At 32.5% G+C, this 8,329-nt stretch overlaps 1 protein-coding gene across 1 annotated transcript; it reads right to left on the bottom strand.

Annotated features, from left to right (window-relative positions):
• Window positions 1–1,444: 1,444 nt before the first annotated feature.
• On the bottom strand, window positions 1,445–4,131 carry LOC115716010 (low affinity inorganic phosphate transporter 4-like). Its single transcript, XM_030644700.2, has 3 exons — window positions 4,019–4,131; window positions 1,519–2,902; window positions 1,445–1,466 (listed from the first exon to the last, which is right to left on the bottom strand). The coding sequence occupies exons 1-3, from the start codon at window positions 4,038–4,040 to the stop codon at window positions 1,445–1,447; spliced, it is 1,428 nt and encodes a 475-aa protein (XP_030500560.2). The 5' UTR covers window positions 4,041–4,131.
• Window positions 4,132–8,329: the final 4,198 nt, after the last annotated feature.

Genomic DNA, 8,329 nt, shown 5'->3' with positions numbered 1-8,329 from the left:
CAAGCTATATCACCGGAATGATAGCTCTGTTTCAAGATCTCCTCCGCTAGTTCAAGCATCTGTTCCATGGCATCCACTTGCTTCAGGAGACTAAAACTATTTTCCACAGTCCAAATTAAGTTCTACAATTGCAAAAGCCAATTCCCATGTCGAGATTGATGCCTTGATTGGTTTTGAATGCTTTAAATGCACTTCTTTTTGCAACTTCTTTCTTTGATGATTTAATTGTAGATATTTCTAACATTCTATTATTTCTTTCTAGAATCAATGTTACTCATGTGAACATTCAATCAATATGGTTGGTCATTATTCTAGAGTTGAATGGAACTTGCTCTTGAATGGAGAATTTTCCTCCACAAAATTACTCAACTATTGTAAATGACATACATTCTTAGTTTATGATAGCTTAGTATTTTCCCTAAAAACAAATACACATATATTAGAAACACTTTTCAATGGGTATTTATTACCAATTGATAGTTATTAAATAAATTTAATTATAAATATTAATTATTTTAAAAATATTAAATCATTAGATTTTGATCAAATAGTAAATAATAAAAGAGAAATTTAATTTCTATATTTAATTTCGCTACTTAATTAAAAAAATATCAAAAATATAATTAAGTCAAACTTAACCTTTTTTTTTTAATTTTTTTTTTGTCGAAAAACTTTTTTTTTAATATTTTTTTTTTCAACTGATTGAACAACATCAACTCATATAATATAAAAATGAAAGATTTTTTTAATTAGATAAAAAAATTAAGTATAAAATCAAATTTTTTTAATATTACTCATAAATGATTAATACCCATAATAGTGCACTATGGGCTCGTTTGGAACGTCGTATTAGATCGTATTGTATTGTATTGTATTATATTGAATTGGATTATATATCATATTTTTATATAATACTATGTTAAACTTTAATTTATACTAAAATATTATATATTTAGGTGTCCATAAAAGTTAATACCACATATAGTTTTATATAAAAATATTGCATAAAATACAATTTAATATAATACAATACAATACGACCTAATACGGTTCCAAGTCCTATATTTAATTAAAGTAACAAATTATTGATTACTTATTTATTTATTATTTCATACACTTCAAGCATCACACGCTCTTCGTCAACTACAATATATATATAGAGGATATCAATTCCAGCTAATAATCAAATTAACATTAAACAAAGTACGTATTGAAATTATAATAAAGAGTTATAACATTATTATTAATTGACACAAAATATATTATAATATTACTTGTATTATTAATTCATTATTATCATAATCTCAAGCAGACATTTGCTCCTTTTCCCTTTGAGTACTTTCTTGCCTTGACATGGAAACAGTTCCTCCGACAGTATCCTCGGCGGCGGCGCCGCCATCTTCACCCGAAATCTCCTCCAAAGACCTTCCTTTGGTCTCACACACTAAAAACGTGAAGAGAAATCCCAACATGTTGGTTGCAGCCAAAATGTACATAGTCTTTCGAATTTTCTTAGTGTCACCATCCAAAGTGTAGGTTTGAATACCAAAAGCACCAATAATAGCACCCGCCTTACCCGAAGCTGCACTGATAGCATGACACGTGGACCTCACACGTGTGGGAAACAGCTCAGCTGGCAAGACAAAGGTCGTGCTGTTGGGGCCAAAATTGGCAAAGAAGAAAGTCAATCCGTACAACACTGCAAACAAAGTTCCATTATGACTTTTAAGATAATCATATTTGAGACCTATAATTAACATGAAAACTGACATCATGAAGAACCCTCCGAGTTGGATTTTGAAACGACCAAGTTTTTCGATTAAGAAAACTGTGAACCAATAACCGGGAAAGGTTCCACACAAGGCTATAACGAACATGGCACGTGCTGTTTCAAACACTTCTCTAAGAGCATTGACATGAGTATCAGATTTGACCAAATGGATAGCTGGGAAAATGTCTTTTTGTGTTAGGTTTTGGCTGTAGAAAGCTATGTCTAGTAAAAACCAAGTTGTTGATGTTCCTAATAAATGAAGCCCGTGACGACGTAAAAACTCCATTGACATTAAAGGGTAGCTATTTGCAGCCTTGTATTGAGCCAACTTATCTTGTTCATCATGAATTTCAATCTCCAAAACTCGTCCCATATCGGCTGCGGCTTGCTTTGCGTTCCCTTCGATCATTGCTGTGTATCTTCCTGTTTCCGGCATCTTCATACGCCAATAGTATGTCAATATTGCCGGTAAAGCTCCGATCATTAGCACGATTCGCCATAAGTAATCGGCTTCGGGTTGAGTTGAAAAGAGTGGGGAGAAGACCTTATCTTCGTTGTAGGGAGGAGCGGCATACACCGCTAGAAAAATGCGCGAAAAAATCATGGAAACTAACCCCGCGAAGATTATTCCAACTCCTTGCATTGCAAACACCGCGGCTATGAAAGCGCCGCGAGTCTTTTTATTGGCGTATTCAGACATGATTGTGGCGGAGAGCGGGTAATCTCCGCCTATGCCAAACCCTAGCCAAAACCTAAAGAAACATAAGGTTCCCATGACGGAGTGTGAGCTCGAGCCAAACGAGAGGCCAGAGCAAATGGCGCAAATGACCATCATGATGAGGGTGATTCCGTAAACTTTCTTGCGGCCTAGTTTGTCCCCGAGCCACCCGAATACGAGTTGGCCGGCTAGGGTTCCGACAAGAGCTACTCCTGTCACGGCATTGTTAACATTAGTAGGAAGCTTTCCGGGCTTAGGTGATTGGGGGTCGAAATAGTAAAGGCGGCCGAGGAGTTTAGAGACGGCTGAGATGCAAAAAAGATCGTATGCGTCGGTGAAGAAGCCCATTCCGGCGATCACTATGGCGGTGACGTGGTACCATTGTGTACGAGCGTTGTCTAGGGCATCAAGCACTGCTATCCCCATTTTTCTTTTTCTTTTTCTTACGTACTGATCGAGATGATGATTAGTACGTGGTACGTATTAATTTGTATTACAGTTTATAATGATGAACCCGTTATAAATAATGTGTATATTATGTTAAAGAAACTATTGGTTTGTAGAATAGTGTAACGTTAACTACTAGGTTTAACAAGAAATTGTAATGAAAGAATAAGAATATTCCTACCTTCAATATTTCTCCATATTGATAGATCATATATGTATAATAAGCTTAGTTAATGTAAAGGATATGCTCACCATGTTGAGATAGCTATATATATAAATTATGCTTGTGATTAATTAATAATTAAAATTATTATGGCTGTCAATATAAGTTTTGGGAAAATTTTGTTGTACAGCATAAGACAACGAAGTCTCATCATTTTTGTTTGATTACTTTTATTTTATATATATAATAAAAAGATAACATAGTGATATATATAATTAATATTATTTTGGAAATTTTGTATTCTAGCTACTAAACAAAACTTGGAGATCTTAGGTAATTGCGTCAAGAGCTGGTTAGCTATATGTAGCTAGCCCATGCAGTCATATATTCTTATTCTTCTTGTTTTGCGTACTAGAAAAACAAAAAAAAATTGAGTTTCTAAGCTTGAAGTGACACCCCATAATAAAAATAAACACTCATATACAATTGATATAAGTGCTATCCATGATTGGTTGAAATTACTTATTATGTGTGTGAGGTTTGTATGTGCATATTATAATTTCCTACATATTATTAATCTCCCTATCTCAAAAATATGGTAATGATTTACCTTTGTATACCCATCTCACAAGTCTCAACTAAACATCTACTCTTTCTCTTGACTTTATTCTCTTCTTCTCTCCTTCCTAATTCTTCCATGAAAGATGGAAAATAGGGTCACTAGTTCTAAATATATAAAGGCTAAGACGATATAAATTTGGAGGTCCTTAATAAATAAATATACATTTAAAAATACAAAAATTTCCAAAAGATACATATAAAAACATAAAGCGAAAAAAAAAAACCATATAGATAAGTCAAGAATCTATAAATTTGTAATCAAGATTCCCATTATTTTTTTCAATAAATAACGTTGAACCACTTAATTTTTCTTGTGACATAGTTAACCGATTTGATCAACCTCAGTTTTGAAAAAATTGTTTTCTACATGGGCGCCAACAATAACTGAAATTGTTGACGAAATTCTATAAATAATCCACACATTAAAGTAATTTAAAGCTATTTCTTTTATATAATTCAACACGTGATCCATAACTCTTTTTTGTTTCCTTTGGTCAGTTATGGTGTATAGCATGTGTAAATCTTAATATAAATCATCTTTGCTATTTGAAACTTCACTATAATCATTAAGTTTGTAAGAATATTTGAGCAAAAACTTTATCTCCATTTGATGATTTTAATTCTACATATGAAGAATATATGTTATTATGAATTATATACATATACTAATTAAACTTAAATGGATATAGATTTATACTTGAATAAAAATGACACTACTGCCTCTTTCGTCCTAGTAGTGCTCAAACGATCCAAAAAGTTGGCTTTAGGTCTAGACACTTAATCTTTGGCAAGGAAATACGAACAATGAGAAAGCAAACTTGGACAAGAGAGATGGTACAAGGTTTGCCATGCTTGGACCACTAAGTGGGGACCATATTTGCATGCTCATCCATGATGTTAGACAAAGCATGGACACAAGGTCTGAGTGAGTAATGGGATCACCATGCACTTGCAACACCTGGTACACCCGACCAACGATATGCTACATGCATCACCCTGCAGCCACTACTCTAATTTTTTCCATTTGACCAATGTACCATGTACTTGGCTATCCCCATGGGGACCACATGTAACTTAAGCCATTAGAGCTCACCTATAAGTAGAGTCTCACCTTTCATTCAAAGGGGTTGGAAATTCCTTGTAACCGTAGCTCTTAAGTTGATAATGTAAGATACTCACTTTTTACCATTATTCTTCTGCAAATTTTTCTTAAGTTTCTCTTGGATTTCATCTACCTTCTTACTCTCTGATATACTTGCGATTTTCCAATAATTAACATCATTTGGCGCCGTCTATGGGGATGATAAAGGTCAAAACTGCGTTGATTCCTTAATATTTCACTAACAATTGAAGATGTCAAGACCTTCTCAGCGTCTATGAGACATGGAGATCCCGTTGATGACAACCACTTGGTCCCTACTAGAGGAGACCCTTATTAGGGTTTATGCCCTGAAAAGCTTGTAAAGACGCTACCAGTGAAATCTTTTATGGGTCATATAATTAATATAGGATTAAAGGATATGCCCGATTTGCTTTTACGGCAAGTGAAAGATTGTTAGGGTTTATGTCCTAAAAAGTCTGTAAAGATATTTCTGATTATAAATGAGAGTTGAACATTTTGATATATACATAAATGTTAAATTATTAAAATTAAATATTGAATAATTTATATATAAATATTGGAAAATTCTTATTCATATATGAGGTTGTGACTTGTAGCTGTACGGAGAATTAAGATCACTTAGCCATGAATAAAACAGTCAGCAACATATTAAAGTTTAGTAATCTTTAATTAATAGTTGCTAGTACGGTTCACTGATGTCTATTCTTCGGTGCAAGTAATCTCGATTCAAATTACTGATGTAGCATGACATCTAAGTGAAGGTGTTGTACATAATAAAGAGTATATATGACAATGACCGATATGAGTAAAGTTATCTTTATCAAACGTGTCGTTTACTATAAAGTCCTAATTCATATCATAACAATAATTAATAATAGATCGACCTAAATCCTAAGTAATCATGAACTGTTCATATTGTTAGTTTCTTTGATTTACTCATCAAAGTTTCTTATAGATGATGATTCTTACAACTTATGTTTTCGAAATCTAATAATGTGGATAACTGGGAACATGACCTACAATTATGAAATTATGACTTTCCTAACAGAACAAATGTTGGTTCCCTTTACGTGTTAATTATAGAACTGGAAACTAATGCGTAAATTTAGATGAGATCTAAATTATACTTTCACTAGTGAATTAATGGTACTAAATGATAAAGAAGTAATTAGAAGGGTAAAAAAGTAATTTAACTAAAATTAATTATGAACCGACACAAGGAGAGCTAATTACTGGAATTGATTATATCAATGGACACTGTAGTAAAACTCAATAAATATAATTTTATAATTAATAAGAGTTCAACTCCATATTTATAGTGGAGTAATCATGGAATTAAAAAAAAATATTATTTGATTGAAGAGACTCAATAAATAAATCTAATTTATTCGAGCTTAGAATTATACGTCTATAGTCCCTTAATCGCCACCTTAAAATATTGTCAAGGGTAGGAAAAAAGAGTTGTAATGTTGTTCGGAAAAATCTATTTTGAACTGATAAAATAGTAATTATTTATCTTTGCAATAAATAAATAATTTTTTTAAATTAATTAAATAGAAAAAAAGACAAAATTTGTCAAGACAAAAGTTATCAAGATATATAAAAGACACCGTCCTTGTCTTAATTAAGACAAGGTTGGCGCCTATCCTATAGTAAGGTGTCCCTATTAGTTTTGTCTCTTTGAGTTAATTAATTAATTAATTAAATCAATTGGATAAATATTTAAATTGAAAAGTGGTTTAAAAATATTTCAAGTTGGTTGAGATATTTTCTCAAAGTTAGGTCAGGGTCGGCCATTTAGCTGTGCAATAAGTGCTAAAGCACAGGGCCCACAAATTAAAAAGGCACATTATGACTTCTTAGATTTTTTTTTTTAACCCAATCTTCCGCTAATGTGTTATGCTAAATAAAAAAAAAAAGTTTTTCGTTAATTCCTTTTAATTTTTTTTTTCATAATATTTGATATTAGCTTGAAGTTTTATTAGAAATATTAAAATTGTTTAAATTTTTTGGTGCTTAATTATGTAAAATATATTTTCATAACATGATGATATTTAAAAATATTATTTATAAATTGTAATTTTTTTATTAGAGGCTTACTTTTTAAAATTAGAACATGGCCTCCAAAATATTTGAGACGGCCCTAGGTTAGGTGAGATGTTCTCTCAAGTAGTTGAGAGATTTCCTCATCAAAAATACTAGTAACCGAATTCAGTTATAGATATTTATTTAAATAATTAAATATGATTCAATTAATTAAGAAATTAACTATCATAAATAAAAGCCTAATTTGAGAAATTAGATGATGCTTCTACACTATAGAATTCAACATTAACATGAGAAAGGAAAATTATTTTTCTCTCTCAAACTATTCTTGCTCATGTATTGAGAATTCAACAAGAACAAATTATACACTCTATACTAATAGCCGACACTATTCTTTGTGTGTGGTGAAACAATTTAGAATACTACAGTGTTAGTTTCTAATCAACCTGAAAGGATACAAATTACGAAAAGAATCAAAGATACCATGATAGGCTTCTAGAGGTATATATATCTTTCATGTAATTTATATTTTGATTTAATGATTATACATCTGGAGATCTTTGGGACTATGGTATAATGATAATCAAATATAAAAATCTTTTGCCAGGTACCTGATTTAGTACCATAAAACTAACAATTGGTATCAAGAGTAGTTCCATGAATGTATATACATTAAATATTGTGTGAGTTTTATGCATTTATATATATATATGTGTGTGTGTGATATGTATGTGAATAAATGGTAATATTATTGTGGATGTATGAGAGGGTGATGAATCATTAATTATATAGAAAAATTAGGTGTAGGCTTTGTTATATTATTTTTTCTTAACAAATAATGTAAGCCAATACTGGGGCATAGAGTTTTTTATGTAATTTTATTTTAATGAAATTATTTTTATGTACAAATTTTATAATGTAATATTCATAGCATGTGCGCTCAGTTTCTAATCTTGAAATCCAGGCATGCACGCCAAAATCATATGCATGCGAGCTCAGGATTTATCCTCGACCATGCACAGCCACCCAAGTAGCTTCGGGTACCGTGCCCACATGAAGAAGGTTCATGCATGCAATGCATACAAGTAGGACATGAGTCCCTTGAGACACAAGGAGAACCAGCCGGGTCCATTTGGACTAGTGAGACTGGTTGTGTTGGACCTGTGAGACTGGTGCTGTTCGTGCTCAGAGAAGGAACCTGACTAGATTTTCGATTTCTTCAGGCTCCTCTTGTTGCCACCGTGAGCCACGGACTAGAAGGTCTGATCCTCCCCTTGCTCCACCTCCATGTTTGTGCGAACATATGGACCTAGCTAGTCAGGTCTTGGGTCCTTTTGACCCGTTCATGTAATAAACTTGGTGCCTAGCCATGGCCATCGTAGCCATGGTGGCTCTCCGGAACCGCCGACCATGGTGGACCATAGTGGTCAGTTCACCTTT

This window comes from Cannabis sativa, chromosome 5, assembly GCF_029168945.1.
Source record: "Cannabis sativa cultivar Pink pepper isolate KNU-18-1 chromosome 5, ASM2916894v1, whole genome shotgun sequence".
Taxonomy (NCBI): domain Eukaryota; kingdom Viridiplantae; phylum Streptophyta; class Magnoliopsida; order Rosales; family Cannabaceae; genus Cannabis; species Cannabis sativa.
This window is presented reverse-complemented; position numbering and strand designations above follow the sequence as displayed.